Raw genomic sequence first — 23055 nt, 5'->3', positions numbered from 1 at the left:
AGCTGTAAGCTCTGCTCTGTGTTTGTCTCTGTGCTTGGTTTAAGGTTTGCAGTCCACTCTTTGTGTGGGCACGTCACTCCGTGGATGATGCTTGGCTTTAGGTGCATAGAGAGTGTGCATAGCTCTTTGCCCCCAAATCTACACATCACATTGCTTCAGCTTCAAGTTGCTCAAGCTTTTCCTTTTGTAATAAGCTGCTTTTGCCATTCGTTGCTCACTCTCTTCTCTGCAGCTTCTGTTTTTCTCCCCTGTTGCTAAATGGTGGGGGTGAGCTGATTAGGAAATGGATTTCCTTTCTCAAGACAGCAAGTAACTGTATGTCTTGGTGCTTAGTTTCACCTCCCTGGGACCACAGTAGGTGTAAAGCCTGTGGATCTAAGTTGGAGAGTCTTAAAAACTTTAGATAGGCAACCATAGCTTTGGTTATCAAATTGATGCTGTGACCTGTTATAGGAGTTGTTGGGTTACAAATCCTCGTTCACATCCTGATCACGTAGAGCATGTGTGCAGAGAAGGAAACCTTTTGGTTGGCTAAGGAGGGACAGAGGAAAGCACACCATAATCTTGGAGTCTGCTGTGCCAGGTTTACTTTAATCCATATTATCTCCTACGGATGGCTTTCTGCTGCAACAAAGGTACAGCTTGTAAACAGGGAGCCTGTGTCCTTCATTAATGGCTGGAAGGTTCCAGCACCTCGTTTCTCACTTCTCAGGCCTTCATGCTAATGCAGCTCACCTAAAAGCCAAGGATGAGGAAGATAGAGTTTCACCTGATCTAGGAAATGGCTTGTAACTAGCTGAAAGATGATTCCCTCTGGTTTCATGGATAGAGCGGGCATCTTGTTTCCAAGAACTGAGAAGGTACCAGTGAAAATGGATTCCCAAGCCCATGGGCAACAGGAATTCCTGGGCTGTGGTGGCCAGTGTTTTAAAATGGCAGTTGAATGTGATGACAAGGTTATATATACAGTTGGTGTTCAAGACTGAGCCCTGCAAGTGCTCCCTTTGCCAAGCTCCTCTGGAGTCACAGGCACCGGGGAAAGGCAGAGGCTCAGGAAGCTCCTTTCCTCCCTACAAAACCAGTTGGGAATAGGTGTGTTAGAAGAGACTATTTCTGAATGCAATGAGGACCTGAATATAGTCAGGACCAAGCTACATGCGGTGCTTGGCTTCCCAGCATCAAAGCATATGAGTTAGTCTGAATGTTCTAGTTTATAATACTCCGGTTAGTTCTATACGCATATGTTACTACAGTGTGAAACCCGAAGAAGGGTGGAAAGGTACTTTGCATCTTTTCAGCTGTGGAGTTCAGTGCTTTGCCAACCCGTGGCTGCAAATGCAGAGACTCATTACTTGAGGGAGAGGCCACTGTGCATATAGACCTTTCTGCTTTTGAATTGTGAGGGCTTTCAAGCTAGTGCTTGCACTGATGAGGGACTTGTGGGTTCTGGTTGTTGGTTTTCTGTCTTTTGAACACAAAAGCTGAGTTTTCCCATGACTTTGATTTCAGAAAGCTGGAACTTGAAGAAAACATACACTATCACAAAACAGAGCGCAAGAACTGGTAATGCTGCACACGTCATTGTATATGTTTGTAGTGGATTGATACTGTTTATGCCAGAAATGATTCTGGCTACAGGATGAAAGGGTGTGATGACATGGCATTGCATTTGCTCAACTTCATGCTTTGTATATACCGATAATGCAGGAAGAACAGTGCAGTGAAGAGTTGTGGTAATTGATCCTTTTGCTCTTGTATTTTTTCAATCAAAGCTGGCCTTTGCCGGAGTTTGACCCAAGTCAGATCCGACTGATTGTGTACCAGGACTGCGAGAGGAGAGGACGCAATGTCTTGTTTGACTCCAGCGCTAAAAGGAAGATAGAGGATGTTTCGGTCTCGGTGAGTATGTGACTGACTTACATGGCTGTGGTCTGTATGCTTTTAAGGTTGCTAAATCACAAAGGTTCTGTTCGATTCACATTAGCATTTAAACATCGGTTATATGCAGAGCTATATTTAAATGCCTGTTGCAAATTATTCAGGCTTCAGTGATTTCATTCTTCACAGCTTTAAATACTGTAGTGATCTCTTCCTTCCCGGGCTCATCTACTTTCTGCTCCTGCAGAGAGAAGGATTCCTTTCTGGGGCTGCAGCAGGCAGTGCTAGGGGTTGAGGCAGGGCATAAACTGGTGTTTATGGATGTGCGTTTATGCCGTGGTGGGGTCTGCATTCTTAATCCTGTGCTGTGTCCTCCGTTGTCGTGTTTGGGCAGCTTTCACCAATTGGTGTTTCTGTGCTTTGCTGACAGTTTTTCCCACAAAGTTACTTGAAAACTCTTCCTCCGCTCTTCCTTTTGGCATGGCCTGCATGGTAATCTGTTAATTGAGACTGTGATGGGTGCAGTCAGATGAGGATACTTCCTTCTAAGGGCTCTGGCCAGAGGATTAATTTCTACCCACAGCGCTATTGTAAGTGCTTGTGTGAGGTTGGACAGCTTTGAACTTCCTTTTCACCATCTCTAAAAACGTTTGCAAACCATTTTAAGCTCTGCATGCAGAAAGCACTGTGAAAACTGAGATTCATGATCCCAGCTGCTTTTCTGATAGCACCTACTCCATTCTGCAAGCAGGAGTACACAAAATAACATGTTACCCCAAGCCCTGGGTTTCATGTTGGGTACTGGAGTACAGCCAGAAGGTTCTTCATCCAGCTTTGTGAACTCTTCCAGCCTGTTGCTGAGTGCTGCCAGTCTGATGCTGCTCATGCTGAGTGCTCCCTGTATCCTATTTCTGCACATCCTAACCTCTCGGAGTCACTTTGTGTCTCGTTGGGCGCTAACTTCTAGGCTCCTCCATCACTTTCTTGAGCGCTTTTACAGCCATGAATCAAGACCCTTGTGTCCTAGTTCTTTCTGAGAACTGATGATGTAAATCAAGTTTCACAAATGTTGAACAAAATTCACTTTCTTTGTCATTTTAACTTGGTAGCATGGTTTCATAGGTTAGAAGTTCCTGTTCTTCCAGGGTTTCTTGCCAGGAAAAGAGTTTTTTAAGGACAGGGTATCTTTTGAAGTGGTTTATTGGCATGAATTGTTGTCTGTGCTTATTACTATTGCTTCATTAATTGCGAAGTGCTGCTTCATTAATTGCAAAGTGCTACTTCATTAATAACAAAGGCAGTGTACACTATAAATCCTCTTGCCGTATTTGAGCTGATTGCTTGAAAGCCTATCTGTACATGCACAGTGAACTTGCAAACTTCACTGCTTTGACTGATTTCAGGAAGGTTGATGGCTGTGGCAGCTCAACAGCAACAGAATAAAAGGCTGATAATAAAGCTAATACAGTTCCTTATGAATCTCTCCTTTTTCTTTGCTGAAAGGGAGGGAAATAGCTGTATTCCCCATCTCGATGAAATGAATATGTGAGATTGGTGGAGGAACACTGTTCCCAGGGTGTTTGATGTGCCCAGTACTCATTTCTAGTAACTTGATATATTTCTTCCTTTTTTGTGTATTAGGAGACCCTGAATCTCTTGCAGCCTTTGCTTGCCATACCTGCCTTACAGAGCACTTAGAGAACAAAGCTTTGCAGTAGCAGAAGCATTATGCAGGTAAAAACGTGCAGAAGGGGCTCAGCTCAGCTCAGTGCAGGCATGTGCAGTCCACAGCAGGCTCTGACCAAGGCCAAGGCATTGCGTTGTTGATTTTTTTCTTGCTCTTTATCGTGATTTTCCTTACCAAAGGCACACCCTGCCTGTACAAAGCCACATCTTGGCTCTAAGCACATTCCAAGGCACTCTTGCCCTTTTGCAACCAGACGTGTGTGGGCTGGGCACTCTCCCTTCTGAAAGGGTATCTGTGCAGCACCCCACAAAAGGCAGCGCTTTCTGCATCTCTCCTTCCCTGCCCCATTTCCTAGTGTGATTTACACCTCATGATTTACAGATAACACTGAGGGGAGGTTTGCAGGAGTGCCTAGCCGTGGCCAGACTATGCTGGTTGAAGTCTGATCACTAATGTGGAGAACTGAGAGGGTTTCAGTTTGCTTTACATTGCTGTGCTCTTCAGTTCCCATTTTCAGTTGCTCATGAGATGTGAAAGCAGTTACAATTTAAGAGTCGTACGCCTGCAGCAAGGTGAGATACACTTTGTTCTATTTTATATCTCTAATCTCTACATATGTCGAGAGTCATGGACCAGCGTTGAACGTGGCTCACTCATTTGGATTCTGTAAAGGAAGGGATGGTAATAAAATTCAAGGAGCATCAGAGCAAACTTTTCCAGACACAGATGCTTCAGGATATAGAAAGGCAGGCTCTGGCTTCTTGATGAGTGAAAACTGCAGAGTGTGTGCTCACACCAACCTGGGCTCTAATTATTAAAGCATTACTGGGCTCATATGATCCTTGAGGGAAATGTGACTATAACACAAATCAGGATTCATTGGAGATTCAGGCTCTCTGTGCTTCAATAAAGCCAAATATTCAGTACAGCGGCGTGTTGTGAGGGTGCTGCACCGCGGCACAGCAGAAGGCAGCTGGGGGTGTGCAGTATGGCCATTGGAGTGTGTTGGTTGCACAGGAGAGGTGATGGTTTCCCCGGGCCTTGCTAGAGTTAAACTCGGCGAGCGGAGCGCAGCAGCGGCCGGGAGGCTCCGGGAATGTTGGCCGAAGGCAGTGCCAGGCGTTCCCACCGAGGCTGGGCGCGGATCCGCTGCGGGCAGCTGTGGGTGCTTGGCATGGGAGAGGCAGAGAGATCCCCCTTTGTGCCTCCTATGCCTTTTTTGGTGCTGAGCAGGAGAGGTTCTTCCCGGCTTTCCAGAGGATGGGATATTGATCCTGGGCTCTGTAAGCAGAGCTGGAAGGCTGCTGTGTCATGAGCATCAGGAAATGGGGCGATTCCCCTGGGTCTTGCTAGAGTATCACAGAAGAGAGTGGCTGCCCTTTCCAGCCCTGTGACACTAGGAAGTGAGGAAATGCATCAGGACAGGCGTTTGCATGTTGAGTACTCCAGGGCAGCAGCTTACAGTGCCTAAAAGGGCTACAGGAAACCTGGAGAGGAGCTTTGGACAAGGGTCTGTAGGGACAGGCCAAGGGGAATGGCTTTAACCTGCCTGAGGGGAGACTGAGATGAGCTCTTAGGCAGAAGCTCTTCCCTGTGAGGGTGCTGAGGCGCTGGCACAGGGTGCCCAGAGAAGCTGTGGCTGCCCCATCCCTGGCAGTGTTCAAGGCCAGGTTGGACACAGGGGCTTGGAGCAAGCTGCTCTAGTGGAAGGGGTCCCTGCCCGTGGCAGGGGTTGGGGCTGGATGAGCTTTGAGGTCCCTTCAACCCAAACCAGTCTGGGATTACTGATGCCTTTACTAAATAGCCTTGGTCCACAGGTTCCCATGGGTTTTGGGGTATCAAAGTACTTGATAGGCAAGCTCATGGGATTGATCCATTGCCTCCTCTACAGAGTTGCTTCAGAGCTTGTTCTTCATTGTTAGTAAGTGTCTCATTTCCAATGGGGCTGTGTTACTCGATTTGCAGGTGACAGTTACTGGTTTCTGCTGGCAGACGCATTCCAGTGCCTGTCTGCTCCTCTCCTCCCACAGTTCTCTGCCCAGTGGCTGTGCAAGGTTCCGCACACATGCATCCATCCTATTGGCCTCCCAAGCCAGGAGCCATGTGTAAGCACACATAAGCTCCTCAGCACCAGATTCCTGCCCTGGTTTGGATTTCAGACCAAGCACAACAAGCAGCTCCTTTTCCTTTTCAAGGTTCAGAGGCCAGGTGCTGGCTGGTGCTGAGCTCTCAGCTCAGCTCTGCCTTTCCTGACCCCCGTGCTTGGCTTCTCAACCTTGACGCCGCATTCACACCAGCCTCACGCAGCACCTCTCTTGTATCTCGCTGTGCTGTTGTGTGGCATAGGAGTTACCTCACCATGTGCAAAGGCCGGCTGAAGTATGAGGAGTTTTCCTCCAAGGGATGGAAATCAGGTGGGATAAAGATGCCAAAGAACTAGAGGTGCCGTGAGGGAGAAGTGGAAGTAAATCAAGGAAGAAGCTGGGAAGGGGAATGGTGTTTTAGGGCTTTCCTGGGAGCAGGCTGAATGAGTCCAGGGATGGGGTCAGCCATCCCATTTAACTGCTCCTTTTCTGTGGGCCACTGGTGACACATGACAGGACAGAGGTTACCCTTTGGGATTTGACTCAAGAGGGGTGCTGATGGATGTGTAAGCAGCTGAAAGGTTCTCTCAGTCTAAAGGTCAGCCTGGAGGAAAGCATGGAGTCCAGAGAGGAAGATAGGACGTTAAGGGACCATGAGGAAGAGGGAAGAAAGCAAGCAAGCACTAAGCATCTTCTGAGCAGGGATCTAGACTTCAGGTGGTTTCCCTGGGAATGGGGAAAAACAAGGACTTGGAGAAGGGCAGTGACTTGTTCCCAGGACCCAGAGGCAGAGGAGGATTTTCAGGAGGCTTTGTCTTGTTTCCTGGAAGAAATGAAAGAGAAGAAGTGTCCTGGGGTGCAGAATATGAGATCTAGAGGTGGACGTGCATTGGGGAGTGAAGAGTTCACTTTTGCCATGTAACTGAGTTGTCTTCATCACTGGGATAGCGTACCTGAAAGGCCGTATGACACTTCATCTCCTGCTGCCACAGTTTCTTTCACTCCAAATGCCATATTCATCCCAAAGCAGAGAAATGGAATGCTGTTTTAAAGAAGCCAGGATTAGCCACGTGCTCCAATACACTCGAGCACTGGATATGTGTTGGACAGCAGATTGCTTTGAGGGATCAGTAACTGGATAGCGAGCCTTTGGCTTTTAGGTGAGTTGTGTGAAATGAGACTCCGGTCTCTCTGGCTCTTGGTGGACAGGGTTCTAAGCAGGAATGGAGGGTTATTGGTGGAGGGGGGGGTGTCATAGAATAGTTCGGGTTGGAAAGGACCTTAAGATCATCCAGTTCCAACCCCCCTGCCATGGGCAGGGACACCTCACACTAAACCGTGGCACCCAAGGCTTCATCCAGCTGTTGGTTGTCTTCACTCCATCCACTGACCTTTCAGTAAGAGAGGAACTTGACAACCCTGGAAATAAAGGGAGAATGCAGGACTTGACAGTTGCATTTTAGGAAGGAACCTGGATTCTTACAGCAGCACTTGGAGGAAAGGAGTGAATGCCTGTTCAGGTTCCTCTCATGTCCTAGGTGGATGCATACATTCAATGACAAATCCAGACCAACGTGTATTAATAGAACAAAAGAGTTAATTTCTCTAGTTTGGAATATTTTCCCAGCTTTGCTGAAAACCCTGCTCTAGAAATGAGGGACAAAGAGCGGCAGCTTTGCTTGGAGGTACGGATTCCTCTGTCACTGCCACCCCAGTGGTATTTGAGCACCTGCTGTTGCAGAAGAAGAGGCAAAGAGTAAAGCATATGATGGCATTTCTCTTCCCTTCTGCCACTCACAGCCCTCATGCGCACAGCCTGGATTTATTTCAACACAGCAGGCTCCTTTCAACTTTCTTCTTATCCCCGAAGCAAAACTTGCCCAGCAGAAACTCCTCTTCCTGGGCACTTCTTTCCACTCACGGAGGAACTTATAGACCTCGTGGCAAAGAGTTAAAGGTCTTTGCTGATGAGAGGTGGAGAAAGGAGGCCCCAGCAGCAGCACAGCAGAAGGAAACTCCTTTGTACCCTGTCGTACTATAAAGACTGAGTTACCTGCAGTTCTACGTGAGAGGTCCCCAAGGCTTCCTGCAGACAATGACCTCTAACATAAGAGCTGTGATTGCCAGGAAGCCTTTGGAGCTGGGCGGAATCCGCAGCGCTGGCAGGGAAGGAACACGGAGTGTGACCGCAGCGGGGAGAGCAGCACGGAGCCGGGAGCGGCAGCTGCCCGCGGCATCCTTCCAGCAGATGTTCTGCTTCCAGCACACCGGAGCGTTCCGGAGGGCTCCAGCAGCGCTTTGCCTCGGGATCTCGTCTGTCGCAACGTTGTTTGGGAGGAAAATCCACAGCTCCCAAACATTCCCTTGGGCAGTTCTTCATTCTTTTAAGTTATCTTTGTATTTCTGGAAACCTGCCTTGAATATCTGTGGAATATTATTTTGGAATGTGAGTAACCCCACTGCTTTGATGCAGGATATCTGGAGGGGCCAGGATTTCACTGACTTTTGGAGTCTCAAACTGCAGAGTGGCACTGCGGGTACTTGGTCTCCTTCTCCAGCAGGTTGGTCTTAAGCACATGCTACGTTGTAAAAGAGGAAACACCAAAATTCATCCCTGAGCTGCATTTTAGGAGGGATTCAGTGGCCAAAAAGGTCTGGAAAGGGGTGTCTGAAAGATCCCGGCCTCATTTACAGGCTCCTTGCAGGAATCTTGCTTCATTAAACCCCACTGCAGAGGCCAAGCAGCTGTTTTCCTGGTTTGCTATCTAAATCAGGCAGCTATTACTTCAAGACACCAGACTCCCTAATGGACATAAGGAAAGCCGTTGTGCAGTGAAACGCAGTGATACTGAGAAGAAATGATTTAAAAGTAAGCAGTTTGCAAGCATAGCCTGTGTGGTTTTAATGCACAGAGGGTTTGTTCCACCTGTAGCAATGCATTTGTGGCTTTCCAGCCCCCAGGGAAGCTCAGTTAGAATTGTGCCTTTTGAGGAGGAACTTTCAACATCTGATGGAAAATGCAAGCCGAGCGGTGGTTTGCCTGCAAAAGCTGCTGTAACCCTGTGGATTTGATGTGGTTTTATCACATGATGCCTGCCTAGCCTGGGACATTGTTGTTTGTGTCAGAGATAAAATGCAATTCGAGTTCACGAGTTCCTGCTGAAGTCATATGATGATCATTCACATGTTCCAGCCATTGTGCACTGTGCTCGAGCCATTAGCACATCTCCATATTGCATGAATACAGCGATGTCGTAAGGAGAGGATGCTGCAGGGGGGGGCTGTACATGCCAGTGAAGCACAGGGCTGCTCAGTGCTTCCTTCCCCTCTGCGCAGGGTTGCGGATCTGTCTGCACATTTTTCCTTAAGGTTTTCTTTCCATGGCTGCAGCTCTCTGTTGGGAGCAGCACTGTGGAATGCTGCGTGGAGCTCACTCATGTTTCTCACCCACAGTTAAGGCCAAATAGAAGTCACTTGTCCCTGACTGAGGAATCTGCACAGCCCAGGGCAGAGGCATGGGATTCCCATCTTCTCCCTCCTGAAAACCCCTCTGCAGCAGTCGGGCAGTTGTCTTTTTGTTGCTGGTTAACAAGCAGAGTCATGAAGTTACTACCCTGTGCCTTTATTCCACACTCCTCTTTGTGCCTTTTTCATAGCTGTTCAAGATTGAGACTCCTCATGTTCCTGAATGAAGGGGGGAGTTTGTGTTGTGGACCTGTGGGGCCGGAGGTGAAGCTGTGATGCATGACAGCACTGCTGTATTTCCACTGGTCCCCTGAACCTTGCTTCCCATAGGGATTGCTTCCAGCTTGCTCTTCTAGTTTGGTGATTGTATAGAGAATGTTAATAGGATCACAGCCTGGTTTGGGGTGGAGGGACCATAAAGCTCCTCCAACTCTCAACCCCTGCCATGGGCAGGGACCCCTTCCACTAGAGCAGCTTGCTCCAAGCCCCTGTGTCCAGCCTGGCCTTGAACACTGCCAGGGATGGGGCAGCCACAGCTTCTCTGGGCACCCTGTGCCAGCGCCTCTGCACCCTCACAGGGAAGAGCTTCTGCCTAATAGCATGTTAATTAAGAAAGTTTTAGGGCAGAGTTAGTGTCTAATTTAGAGCAGTGCAGACTATTTCTGTCTCCTGGTGCTGCCCACTGGCAAATGGAAGTAACTCCAACCTTAACGTGGGTGTGTTGAAATGTAATGAGTACATGTTAAATACACTGAGATCTTTAGGTGAAGAGGGCTGCCTAATGCTTTTTCAAATGGCATTGACTAACACGGATGCTGTTTCTCCTTGGGATGCCAGATTCACAGGGGAAATCACAGATGTTTTTAAACAGTGAAGAAAACAGTAGTGAAGCATCTCCCGTGCCAGTGATGGCCAATACTGTGTGTGCACAGTTGGCACAGGTCCTGCCACTGTGTTCCTGCTCCATCCAAGCCTTCTGACTCCCTCTTATGCTACACTTTATGCCTGCATCTCCATCATAAATCATTCCTAGGACCATTTCTGCATTGCTCTGTGAAACTTCCCTGTAACACTGACTGTGTTGTTCAGCTTGGGCCATTTTCAGCCTCACAATTCCCTTGTGCTGCAGACAAGAGGAACGTGTCACCTCTGTGCCACTCTTTAATACGACATGGGGACTTAGACACAGCTAGGGAGAGATCTATAAACCCAGTATCTTTTCTCCTCAGTTATCCTTGTGACATGAATCTCTTCAATCCTGTGGTGCTCCTGCTTGATTATTCCTAATCAGCATGTTTTCCTGTACATGATGATCTGCTCCTGATCAGGATCTGTGCCCATCACACCAGTGGGTCACCTCTGCCCCATTGGGCACAGGGAGTGAGGTGAAGGCAGCTGGAGCCTGTTGTTGCCATCCTGCCTTTGAATGCTTTGGTACCATCCTTCCTCCTAATCCTGGGTCTTAAAAAGTCATTTGTAAAGCTTTAGAGAGGGATGGTTACTTAGGAAAATGGAGCTGGAGTGACCTGTTTGCTCCTGGCTGGCAGATCAGCCTTCTCTTGTACATCCAGGCTGCAAGAGGCACTAATAAATCCTCTGTTAACTGTTTTCCTGGGGCATAAACCTTTGAGCTGTTAAATATCTCACCTGAACAGGCAGGTACCTTGCTGCTAAGCAGTGGTTTCAGATCGTGGATCTTAGCATGTCCCATACATTGTGTTTCAGAAACTCTGCAGCGATGCTCAGGTGCGAGTGTTTGGGAAGTGCTGCCAACTGAAGCCCGGAGGAGACAGCTCTTCTTCCTTGGATAGTTCAATCAATTCATCCTCCTCGTTCTCTGATCCAAAAGAGCAATGCCCAAAATACCAGGTGAGTCACTTTTGCCTTTGTTTTTTTTTTGCATAACCAGTGTCAAATACCAGTGTCAGGTGAGGTACTGAAAGTTGTAAAGGGCTTGAAATCGGAGGCTGGCAGTGGAGAGCAGTTTTCAGTCAAAATCTGACTTTGGTTCTGAGTCAGTAATGGTTCATTTGGTAGGTTCGGGGTTGAACAAGTGTAAAACCAACCAGCTGGTTCTCTCAGGATGTCTCTTGAATGGCAGAGGTTTCTCCAGGGCATTTGTTCTGTCTCGTGACGTGGGTGATAACAGTGGTTCGGTATGATGAGACTTGGCACAAATACCTTATCTTGGTGCAGGTGAGATAGTTTATTTAATTCATTGCTAAATACTAGGGGAATAACAGAGAAAAGCTCTATCTGTAGGGAGAGGCTGTGTAACAGCTTCATAACAAGGGATTCGGTGTGCTTGAGTTACATTTTACATAAGAGATTTTGGCCGTGAGAGTAGCTGGAGTCATCTGACATGGATATATTTCTGTCATCTCTCCTTCCATGGATCACAAGTGTTTTATATTAAGCCGCCCTAAAATAGAACTAAGCCCTTCCACTCTTTGTAATGAAGTAATTGTGTGTTTGAGGGAAGCTGCTATCTCCACAACCTGTTCTGCAGTACAGTACTACCGATGGCTTAATCTCCATAGATATAAATGAAGAACCTTTCAGTGCTGACTTTCCCACTGTCACGACAGCTCTTGCTCTATTTGGCGAGCTGCATATTCTTGTTTTCTCTGTCTCATCACACTCTTTTCCACAGCTTTCCTAAGGTGGCTGAAGATCTGTTTTCCAGTCCTCCCTTCCTGGAAGGGCATTTAGCTGTGGTTCTGAAAGGAAGAGCCATTTCTGTCAGCAGCTTCCTCCCAACAGAGAATAACCTCCCTCATGCATTGTCTGACCAAGAAAAACGATGCCCCCCACTATCCAGAAATTGTTTCTCCTACTGGGCAGGCTCTGTGCAAACAGTGGTCAGCGTTATTAAAGGGAATTAACTTCAGTGGTTGGCATGATGGTGTATTTTAAGGCTGTGGAAAGTTTTCCCTTTCAAGTCCCTGTTTCCTCACGCGTATCACTTAGTCAAAACCTGACTGAACTGAGCTGAAATGATGCGTGGTTATGTGACACGCTCACAAAGTGGTGAGGATTCCAGCTTTGGTGGGTGTCTGTTGTAAACGACCTGCTGCTCCTTCCAGGCTTCCCAGTGAGGGAGCAGAGAGCTGTGAATACAAGAGCTTTTTACTGCACCCTAAAAGTCAGTGTCATGCGTGCAGAAGGGCTGGAGTAAGTTTGTGCAGACATCACTCAGCCCGGCATTCCCCATCTTCTAACTGCTGCGTGTGAAACCTCAGGAGATGCTTCATGTACTTGTTGTATTTATAGGCCCTTTTGTTTGCTTTCGAAAGCTATAAAATGGAAGTTCAAATAATGCAGTGCTATAGGACTTTTAAAAATAGTTCTTTATGTTTCCTTGTTTAAATATGCTTGGACTGTGTACGAGCAGCTCTCATTGCAAGCTGAAACACGGGCCTTTGTTCCAGCCTTCCCTATTTTTAATTATGTCCTATCCAGATCCCTCACAAATGTGATTAGAATCCATTAAGATGAAGCTGAATGTGGTTCCAAGCTTGCCCACGATAACTTTCATATATGAGATGAGTGTTACCCCAGTACCTGCCTATCTGAAAGTCCTTCTCATTTGCTGCTCATGATTTGGCATCTATTTGTCCTGCACTTTTAATTGCCATCTGTACTTAGTTATTGCTAAGACAATACAAGCAGCAAGTGGAATATTAAATGGTGTCAATATATTCAGAAACGTAATTTCCAAATCATGCAAATTGAGCTGCCTCTAAGATGCTAATGCACACTAACACACACTTTGGGTGTATTTTGTGATGAGGTTCTATGTGAGCTGGTAGATCTGACTTGGAGCATTGCTGGGTGTCCATGCTGTCAGTGCTGGAGGTTGTGCCCTTTTTGCCACACGCTCCTTGGCTATTTTTTGTTTGAGTTTTTGATATTTCACCCCTTTCCTCAGTTGAGTGCGCTCTGCTTTGGTTTTGAGTGACCTTTCTTTCACAGCATTAAAGGCCCACAGAGTTGAGCTGTAGCAGTGTTTCCATATTACAGGTATTAAACATGTGCATCTTCTGTTATGCATGGTAAAATTCAGTGTAGATGAAATGCCACACTGAAACAGGTCATGGACGCATCTTACCCTTTGCCTTTAGCACTGCTTGTCTCTCTCTTTCAGAGGAAAGGGGAACCCCTATAATTGAATTGGAAAGCAGCTGATTTTCACTTGCTTTTCTTAATTCGATTGCTTGACAAAGAAAATCAATACTTTCGCTGAGAGCTTTTTGCCTCAGCTTTAGAATGAGATCCTCACCACAGCAGAAAGTTGAAGCCAAAACCAACCATCAAGAGCCTGACGTTTATTCAGGGTGAGTCCTTCCATCGGAGATGTGCAACAGGTTTAAAAACACCCATCGTAACGTTTGGCTGTAGCAATTTGCAGTGTGCTTCCTGGAGGACTTCATGATGCTGCCAGACCTGTCATTTCCTAGAGCCATTAACGTCTGTGCTTATGCTTCCTTGGAGCTGCTGGCTCATCCTGACTGATTTTGAAGTCTTGTTTTTCCAGTACTGCCTCCAGTGCACGGTATCCCAGGAAGGAAAGAGGGGAATTTCTCTGAGACCCAGCTAATGATCGGATTTTGCCCTGTCATGTGAACCCTAACAAACCTTGCAGTTGTATTATCCTCGTCTTTATAGCTGTGGCTGCTCCTTTGAGTCAGCCCCTATCTTTCCTGCGCTGACAGCAGATTTCAGAGGTTAGCAGGAGTCTGATGAAGCACCATCATCGTAATTGAGAGTGCTTGAGAAGAGCTAAAAATTGAGAAGTCTTCCGAGTGCGTTGCCTTTTGGCTGATTCATGCTCCCTTGTTCTGTGGGTTGGTGTAAGCAGAAACATCAAGAGGTCATTCTCATAGGACTCCATACTGCTGGTAGGAATCCACAGTGTGGACACCCTGGCCTTGGTCATGCTCTGGGCTCACTGATGCTAGGCAAAGTAGTTAGATATATTCCAAGCCTGTGTTGGAATCCGGGTGAGGATCCTGGTAGTTCAGAGCTCGAGTAAGGGATATGGAGATACGGCATTTGGCATTTTCCAAACACAAGATTATTTCTGTGACTGGATTTAGGAACCTCTTGGAAGGATGACAAAGGAATGCAGTGACAGGACGAGGGGGAATGGCTTTAAGCTGTTCCTAGATACTAGGAATAGATTCTTCCCTGTGAGGGTGTTGAGACGCTGGCACAGGGTGCCCAAAGAAGCTGTGGCTGCCCCATCCCTGGCAGTGCTCAAGGCCAGGTTGGACACAGGGGCTTGGAGCAAGCTGCTCTAGTGGAAGGGGTCCCTGCCTGTGGCAGGGGCTGGAGCTGGAGGAGCTTTAAGGTCCCTTCAACACAAACCATTCCTTCATTCTATGATTCTGTGAATTGACTAAGCTCTTTAAATTGTCCAGGCCAAGGCACAAATGGAGACCCAGCACTAATGTTCCTATTTGGAGATGAAACAACCCTGGATAAAGGGGCAGTAATCTCAGTCATTGAAAGTATACAGACAAGATGAGTGTCAGTTGAGCAATCGTCTCCAGTTGATTGCCCTGAGTAACTTTTTAATTCTAGGTTTTGTGTGCAGTATTTGCTCTAGCCTGTGATGTGGCACAGTGAGGTTCCTCCTCTGTACCTAGCAGCACGCCTTAGAGCAAGCTCTCACCAGCCGAGAAGCACAGCTTAAGCCTCGCATCATGATAACTCTTTGGTGGTACATCACAGGAGCACGAGGGAAGGATGCAGCAGATACAAAATACCATCCATGGATAAGTTACCAATCAGTCTGTGTTGAGAAAGCGCTGCCCCAACGTGGCTCCAGTGCACAGGCTTTGTAACAGCTCCAGGGAACTTGTGATTCTCCTTGTCAAGCAGACACAAGGTTTAAGCCTAATGGCTCTTGTTCAGTAAAGTGTGTTATCAACACGTGAGCATTTTAGTCCCCTGACTCAGTGCAGTTGCAGTCTGCTTCCTCTCACCCCTGTGCTGGGTTAGGTTTGTTGGTGATTTTAGTGGTTTAGCTCACTGCCATCGTGAAGATCACTCTTATGCTGGCATTATCTTTATTGAGCTGGTCAATTTAGTGTGTTCAGCAGTGGGATAGCAAGATAGTTTGCATGTCTATCTTTTAAAGAAAGACTCTTTTCCTTAGTTGTATGTTGCTAATAGGAATGTGCTTCTAAAATCCTCAAAACCAGATGTTGGCGGGCTTATTTTGCAGGGTTCTCGGTGTTCCTCAGATGCTAACATGCTTGGAGAGATGATGTTTGGCTCTGTGGCCATGAGCTATAAGGGCTCCACATTGAAGATTCACCAGATCCGGTAAGATTGATGTTTTACTCCTGCTCTTTTCAGAAGACTTACTCCTTAGTGTACTGTGTAATGAATTGAATGCCACAAGTGGAGAGCAAAAGGAATTTCTGGGTTTGCTGTAAAGTTATTCTGCAGTCACTTTTGACACAAAAGGCTGTTTGGGTCTATAAAGCCTGGAGGGTTGTGCAATGGAAAGCAAAGCCTGTCTTGGCACTGTGTTTCTGACTGACATCTTCCTTGTTGTCCTCTAGCTCACCTCCTCAGCTCATGCTCAGCAAGGTTTTCACAGCTCGCACTGGAAGCAGCATCTATGGAAGTCTGAATACGTGAGTCCATTGCAAATTGTGCCTATTGCACATGAGTGGATGACTGTAAGAACACAGAAGACTTTATTTGCACCCTCCAGATACTTTCTCTAGGAAAAGAACTTATTGTTCCTTGATCTTTTACGTTCTATCACTTGTGTCCTCACCTTTCCCTTGCGGTTGCCTGCACCTCAGTTTGCTTTAAGTGAAGGAATGAACCATTCCTTTAGTGCTGCTATGGTGAAGCTTGATATTGTATAAAAGCACTTGACCACCACAGGAGAAGGGATGAGGACAAAACACTGGGGTTAGGGAATTCAGTCCAAGATGAAGAAAAGATGTTATAAAACCATCTGGCTTCAGAGGGTTCGGGGTTTAATTTTGTGTGTATTAACTGACCCACTTGAGAACGTGGCTTAGGCTATGAAAGCTTCTTCTAGTGGAAGCCTGTGTTCTTATCTTGTCTGCTCCATTCAGGCTGTAATGAAGTACCACTATACTCTACTGAAATGCAAATCACTGTTTCTGTTGTATGTTTTATGTGTGTTACAGGTTGCAGGACAGTCTTGAGTTCATTAACCAAGACAGCAATACGCTAAAGCCTGACCACAGTACGATTATGAATGGACTTCTTGGGAATATAGGTAATTACAAACAGATTTGGTTTCCTGGTATCTTGAGCTGAGTAACATAGGTTCTGGAATATGAAAGCCTTCAAAATAGAATCAGTGAAGAAAAGCTAAAGGTATAAGAGGAAATTGGTGTGGTTTGAAGGAGAATGGATCATACAGTTCAAGCAGTTGGCAGTGGTTCAATACACACCGTTGTGTATGTGTATATAAAATACATAGTAGAAATATTGAGATACACTTAAGTTCAAATGCAGAAGATGGAAAATACCAGCCTGTAGAATTCCTAAGCAGCGTATCTCAGATCAGGCAGGAAGGGTTCTGCCTGGCTCAGCTCCATGGGTTTATGTTGTTAATCATTTGCATTCTCTCCTGTACCCTGGCCACCTGAGCACGTGTGGCTGCGTGTTTTGTACCAGTCAGATTTAACCTGGCACAGTTGGGCTGCAGCTCTGATCAGATCAGGCACAACATCTTCTGTTCTCTCCTCTTTCTCACTGTCTGACCATGGAAGCTAAGCAGTCTGAAAGAGCCTCTTGGTTCTTGGCCTTCGTGGAGGTGCTGTGGGTGAAGGCTCCATGAACATCAGATAACAGAAAGAGGGGTCTTGGGTCTTCCCTTTGGAAAAGAGCTGATAAGAAGATCTTGTGCTTGGTTGTCCAGTATGGCAGCCTGAGGGGTTCTTCAGCACGTTCTCCCTTCCCCTTGGTTTAGGCTGTTCACTTCCCAAGCAAATGGCTCTTGTGGCAGGTGCAGTGAGGGGCTGCTTTTGACATTTGCTTTCCAGAACATTGCTGTCTGTAAACCACACTTTCCTAGGCTTGGAAGGAAGGAGTGACCTTGATGACTGAGTTACTCTACCTGGGTTTCTGGCTTTGACATGGGCTTAAATGCTTTCTGGGTTCAAAAGCTGTATACCTCATTACAATCATTCCCATTTATAAGGGTAGCCAATTAAAGTGGTAAGAATCTTACTTATTAAATGCTTCCTGAATTTACTAAGTCAGGAAAGTTGAAGAGATGCATTTTCCCTTAAGATCCAGTATTCCTTTCAGGCTTCAGCTGTGGTTTTTCGCAGTGCAGCAGTGAATGAGGTGCCCAATCTAAGATTAGAGAGGAACTCACTTCATCAACTTCCAGGGTTTTGCTGTGGTTTGCACTTGGCTAAAGTTTGCTGTATCACCAGTGTGATCTAAACTGCGAGTTCAAATTCAGCTAACACAGCTGTTAGGCATGGGCTCACTATGATTTAGATGTAGGCAGTGCCACAGGGTCATCTGTGCCCAGCTCTGGGGTGAGGAGGACTCCTGCCCACCAAGCAGGATATCTGCCTGGGTATAGGCACCTCGGTGCAAGGATGTGCAGCGGGAAGTGATGAGTTTGCCTGCTGGAAGAGGATGCTGGAGCTGTCTTTGTAATGGAGCTGGACAGGTTTGCAGTCAGTTCCACAGTGGGTGTTTGCAGTTCTTGGTTCGGCACAGAGGGAACAGTGGTTAAAGCAGGTGAAGAAGTTAATCTGTAACTGCAGCATTTCTGACCACCGTGTTCAGCAGCAGGGACTGCTCCTGACTCGCTGGCTCTCACCAGGCTGTGATAGGAGAAGGCTCTGTGTGGTTTGGTTGGGAACTATTTACAAGCTGCTTTTTTTAGATACCTTGGTTTAAAAACAAGCAGCGGTCACGTCCTTTCCTTTAATGAGTGAAGAGCTGAGAGAATGGCAGGGACCTTTGTTGGGGTGCAGCCTTTGTATTTTGTATAACCATGGAGCCCTGGACTGGTTTGGGTTGGAAGGGACCTTAAAGCTGCTCCAGCTCCAACCCCTGCCACGGGCAGGGACACCTTCCACTGGAGCAGCTTGCTCCAAGCCCCTGTGTCCAACCTGGCCTTGAACACTGCCAGGGATGGGGCAGCCACAGCTTCTCTGGGCACCCTGTGCCAGCGCCTCAGCACCCTCCCAGGGAAGAGCTTCTGCCTAAGAGCGCATCTCAGTCTCCCCTCGGGCAGGTTAAAGCCATTCCCCTTGGCCTGGCCCTACAGGCCCTTGTCCAAATCGGAAGACTTCAGATTTAGGAGAGAGAATGGCAGCTAACCCATGAAAAATACCCATGCATTCCTCCTGTGTACATCAAACACTCTTTTCCCCTGGTACACTTACAACCCAGTGTTACTTTTACAATGGACTGCAGAGACAGCTAATACTGGTTTTCAACATGATGGTTTCACTGAGCTGATGCACTGACTGTCCTCAGAGCAACTCCTTCAGCCTGTAGTTTTCTGTTGGTTCCACTAAGATGAATTTCCGCCTCCCTCCTCCCCCTTCCTCCCCGTCGTCTTCAGCAACACTGTTCCTCATCCCCACCAGCGTGGCTGTTAAACCAGACATTGTGCTCCCCGATGAATCTCCTGTTTGTGATCCAGTTGGGCTCTGAGCCTGCATAAATTAATCATTTCTCAACTTAAAAAAAGGGCAAAGAAAGCACCCACGGAGAGAAACCCCATCCTTGTATGGGAGACAGTGTAAAGCTGGGTCCATTATTTCAGTCCTGTAAATGCTGTATAGCCCCACTGTAAGCCGTATCCGTGAATCCACGTTCCTGTTAAGTGTAAGAGCTGTTCTCCTGCATAAACTCTGCATTTACGTTGGCTTCTCTCTTCTCCCTGCCCTGGCCCCCTCCCTCCGGACCGTTCTGCTTTACTAACCTCATTCTCCCCTGTGTATTTTACGTTTTGCCATGTAGGTCTTTCCCAGCTTTGCAGCCCCAGGCGGGCGTTCTCAGAGCAAGGTCCGCTCCGCCTGATCCGGAGCGCCTCTTTCTTTGCAGGTTTGCAGTGTGCTGTGTGCTGTGTGCCTAGTCTAGCTGGGGTGACACAACCGTGGGCAGTCCTAGTCTGGCCCTGGAAATAAGATTCTCATGTGGGGTTTCACGGGCAGCCATGCCTGCTCGCTTACCTGTTTGGTTACGTGCTTTAAATCCCCAGAGGACTGCAGGCATTTTAATGGTCCTCCTTTTGTGCTGATTTCTTTTGGAAACCCACCCCTTTAATGGTGGATTTCATATTTCTGGAAATAATATTTCACAATAGCGTTGAAGCTGGTTTGATCTGGACTCGTTTCAACCAGACTGTACAAATTAAAGCTAATCCAGGTTCATTTAAAACGGACGTTTCTTCCTTTTAGTGCCTGGGTCTTATTTCCATGGCCGAGTAGCTTTTATTTCACACACGTGTTTGTGAAATGTCGCACATTTCAAGACTATTGAGCCCGAGACACTTGATCTTGTCTATATGCAACTGTGAATCTGGACAGCTTATGGCTTAGCTGAACAACCAACGCGCTGCTTGCTTTGAAAGCATATACTTTCTTCAAGGCAGCACTGTAAAATCCTCTTAAAATCATATATATAACACCTGAGAAAGCTGGTAGGTGAACGAAGTTGTGTTTATATTGGTCTATGATGTTGTTTTTCTCTACACGCTGAGTGCTACCAATGTGACTGACATCCTTTTGGTACATTGAAATGTCATTGGAAAATACTTGTGTAAAGGTACAGAGTTCTAGTTTGCAATAAAATATGTGGTACAGACCACAGGAACGTACATACAAGCTTCTCAGAGGAGCGTTTTGGCTTGTTCAGCTAAGCAGCCTTTCTGGGTGATGGCCTTGTGCAGTGCTGTTGATCTGAAGTAATGAGCATGGTTTTGTTTCATTAATTACATGGAGATCTGCAAACAGGAAAGGAACTGTATATTCCCCTGCTAATTGCTATTTCTTGTTTTACAGTTCATAGCAACCCTATGGATATGCCTGGGAGGGAGCAGAATGAGGACAGAGACAGCGGGATAGCGAGATCTGGTAATGTCTGTTCCATGTGTTAACCTTGCAGACTCCAAAGATACTCACTGAGACATCTAGCTATCATCAGATAGTCTTTCCTGTGCTGAAATGTGCTTGTTCTGGTTTGTTATATGTAAGCATTAATGCATACCTATATGTATACACACAGTGTAGGCGTCGAGGGGATTGCATTAGGAACCTCACGGAGGTAATCTCAACACCAGAGGAATTTATTAAAGCCTGCTGCAAATAAACAAGCCAAATTAAATATTGAAATGAGCTTGCAGCATTTCTAAATGATACCTGTTGTCATCTCCCTTCCAGATTGAGGAGGATGCTAATGGTAAAGCAGGCACTTGCCTCCACAACGCCTCTCTCCTCCTCCCAAATTCAGGATATTGGGCACTCAGTTAAGATTGGGAAGGCTGTTAAAGGCTGTGATTAACGTTACTCCTTTCCACAAAGAATCCGTTTCCGATACTCAGGGTTGATGAGCAAGGTGCAGCCCGTATGTTGTCTATTATGTAAAGCTGCAGGACTGCCTCGCCCTTGTATCTTATTAATGTTAGTAGAAACTGGTTATTTTTAGATAAGAAACACAGATAAACAAGGGATGAGGCACTTGAGAGGCAGCCCCAGTTTATCTCAGGGGGCTTCGTTTGGTCGCTGGTATTATTTTCCATGCGCTCTTCCTTCTGGAGAGATGTTTATTTATTCCTCTTGTTATTGCAGCATCTCTTAGCAGTCTGCTCATCACTCCGTTTCCATCTCCGGGCTCTTCGTTTAACAAAAGCTGTGCTAGCAGTTACCAGCGGCGTTGGCGTCGCAGCCAGACTACCAGCTTGGAGAATGGGGTCTTCCCTCGATGGTGAGCTGGGAATGAGAGTGCTGGTTCCTGCCCAAGAGTTTTCCGTCATTGTCAGCTTGATTCTGCTCCTGCATACCTACATCTGCTCTCGCTGTTGCTTTCTGTGGGGTATTTGCAGGGGTGTAAGTGAGGCTGCATTCAACGCCTGATCTTTTTTAGGATCCGTTTGCTTCGTGGCATTCCGTGTTTTGCACTAACTGGGAAGCCTGCAGCAAGATGTAAACCCGTGGGCTGTGCTTTTGAGGATAAGAAGCCCTAAAATGCTACTCAAAACACAAATTCTTGGCAGAGATGGGAGAGAACTAAAATACCATCCTCTGATCCCACAGACACTTTGGATCTGGTTCCAGCTTTTTTGCTTGCAGGATCAGTTAAGGGTTGCTTGTCAAAAATGGCATCAGAAGTGATGATTTGACAACTATGCAAACAGCCGGTGTTTCTTGAAGTTAAATGTTCAAGAATTGAATTATAAAGGAAATGTACCACTTTAATCAGTGCATTACATTAACGTTCTGTTTTTCACGCTTCAAGGTCCATGGATGAAAGCTTTAACTTGTCAGATGACAGCTCTGGTCCTAGCCCGGGAATTGTTAGGAAGAAGAAGATAGCAATTGGGGTTATTTTTTCCCTCTCAAGAGATGAAGATGAAAACAACAAATTTAATGAGTTCTTCTTCTCCCACTTCCCTCTTTTTGAGAGTCACATGAACAAGCTGAAGAGTGCGATAGAACAGGTAAACACAGTCTCTTCTGATTCCTGCACTTGTATTGCTGGCTGTTTCCCCCAGCCCTGTCAGATGTAATTCCTAATGCTTGTTACTGGTCTGCAGAAGCGGGATCAACTCGCTGTTGGGTGTAGGAATTGCACCAGCCAAGAGCTTTGCTCCACAACATCTTTGGTGATGTTTCTTATTGCTTGTAAAAGCACAACATGGGGAGGACAGAGCCTGCTGCATTGCACTGCAGGGATCGCTGAGAGTGAGAACAGTCACTGGGGCTCTGTAAGCTCCCAGTAATCCTGAAGCAGCCAAGGGGAAAAGTGCTTTTAAGGCCACCTCAGCCTCCCTGTTCCAGCTGTATCTGAGTCTGGTGGATTGCAGGGTGAGAACCTGCCTCTAGGCTATTGCAGGCTGTAATTACTGAGGGGTTTTTCTTTCCCTTTATTTTACCCGGAAGACTGAAGTATCAAGAAGAAGAAGATTTGCTTCAGCTCTCTCTTCTAGGAAATACTTATTGGTCACTTTGCCATGGCAGTGAAAACTTTGACCCCTTTTATGCCTTCAATGATGACAACAAGCACAGAAGCAGCCCAGGCTGCAAATGCCTGTGCCTTACCTGTCTTCCCTCAGATAAGAAAGTTGGCACTTGCATCATCACTTTATCACTTTAAAAAAACCCTATTTGCATGACTGGTTGCAGGGAAGATAAAGTCAAACACATGACTTTGTTTTCCATTTTCTGTGCTGCTGCAGCTCTGTGTTACTTATCTTGCTTAATGATTGTTTTCAAGGCTATGAAAATGAGTCGCCGATCAGCTGATGCCAGTCAGCGGAGTTTGGCCTATAACAGGATTGTTGATGCCCTGAATGAGTTCAGGTGAGCTGTTCTCTCCTTGTGTCTGTGTCTTCAAAAGCACTTGCTTCTGGTGTAGAGGGATCTTAGTGCAGGATAAGGAACTTGTAACGTCTAAAGTCTTCTGCAGAAGCACGTACAATGCAGGCATTGGTGATAGAAAGTCATAATCCGTGTTCTCAGACATTGCCAAGTGTGTGTATCCATCAGGACTTGGTGTGAACAGGACACAGATGATGAAGGTTTTCTGTGCTTTAGGTGGAAAGGAAGCTCCCAGCGACCTCTTAAATTGTCTTTTATGGCCCACTGAGATGGGGAAAAGAATTGCAAAGCCGTGTTAGGGAAATCCTCCTCTCGTGTATGTTTTCCCAATGTGTGAGGCAAAGCAGGACCTTTACCCTGCTCTAAA

At 46.6% G+C, this 23055-nt stretch overlaps 1 protein-coding gene across 3 annotated transcripts in view; it reads left to right on the top strand.

The window, feature by feature from the left end:
- The window catches only part of FNIP1 (folliculin interacting protein 1), a 64644-nt gene that overhangs the window by 26553 nt on the left and 15036 nt on the right, over positions 1–23055 (top strand). For 2 of the 3 annotated variants that reach the window (XM_057428172.1, XM_057428174.1), the window contains exons 2-11: positions 1773–1899; positions 10840–10983; positions 15347–15447; positions 15690–15764; positions 16296–16387; positions 19111–19194; positions 20154–20225; positions 20940–21075; positions 21607–21808; positions 22585–22670. In XM_057428172.1, the coding sequence (XP_057284155.1) occupies positions 1773–1899; positions 10840–10983; positions 15347–15447; positions 15690–15764; positions 16296–16387; positions 19111–19194; positions 20154–20225; positions 20940–21075; positions 21607–21808; positions 22585–22670 (1119 nt within the window). The remainder of the gene's footprint in view (positions 1–1772; positions 1900–10839; positions 10984–15346; positions 15448–15689; positions 15765–16295; positions 16388–19110; positions 19195–20153; positions 20226–20939; positions 21076–21606; positions 21809–22584; positions 22671–23055) is intronic. The other variant, XM_057428175.1, reaches the window with a different exon arrangement.

Source organism: Pezoporus wallicus, unplaced genomic scaffold (assembly GCF_028554395.1).
Source record: "Pezoporus wallicus isolate ANWC-B61680 ecotype Strahan unplaced genomic scaffold, APGP_CSIRO_Pwel_v1 contig_12044, whole genome shotgun sequence".
Lineage (NCBI taxonomy): Eukaryota > Metazoa > Chordata > Aves > Psittaciformes > Psittacidae > Pezoporus > Pezoporus wallicus.
Note: the sequence above shows the minus strand (reverse complement) of the source record. Positions and strands in the feature narration are given on the sequence as shown.